We start from the raw sequence: 342 nt of genomic DNA, 5'->3' as shown, positions 1-342 counted from the left end.
TGAAAATGCGTTCTGGACTGGATTCAGTGGCGGACTTTCTCTTCCACCTTAGACTCCGCCAGTGGCAGAGATCTCACTTGCATAATAAAGGAACAAAGTCCTTTCACGGTTTGTTTTTTTTTTTTGCCTGAGGCAAAGATGGAAGGTAATAGGAGAGGGTGGAGTTTCCCAGCCCCAAAACTGACTAATTAGGCCTCTGCGCTTTTCTAATTAAGGTTCAATACTTTGCCCCAGCTCCATAATGCAAATTAAGTAACTAATTACAGCTCTCTTACGGGAGAGGTGGGTGGCTCTGAAAAGAGCCTTTGGGGTCAGCGGCAAAGCCACTCAGGAGCGCGTCTC

At 46.8% G+C, this 342-nt stretch overlaps 1 protein-coding gene across 1 annotated transcript in view; it reads right to left on the bottom strand.

Annotated features, from left to right (window-relative positions):
- Positions 1 to 282: 282 nt before the first annotated feature.
- The window catches only part of LOC102896132 (histone H2B type 1), a 53375-nt gene continuing 53315 nt past the window's right edge, over positions 283 to 342 (bottom strand). The window contains exon 2 of the mRNA XM_025040875.1: positions 283 to 341. Coding sequence (XP_024896643.1) covers positions 340 to 341 — 2 coding nt within the window. The 3' untranslated portion in view covers positions 283 to 339. The remainder of the gene's footprint in view (position 342) is intronic.

The sequence above is a fragment of the Pteropus alecto genome, unplaced genomic scaffold (assembly GCF_000325575.1).
Source record: "Pteropus alecto unplaced genomic scaffold, ASM32557v1 scaffold49, whole genome shotgun sequence".
Classification (NCBI taxonomy): Eukaryota; Metazoa; Chordata; class Mammalia; order Chiroptera; family Pteropodidae; genus Pteropus; species Pteropus alecto.
This window is presented reverse-complemented; position numbering and strand designations above follow the sequence as displayed.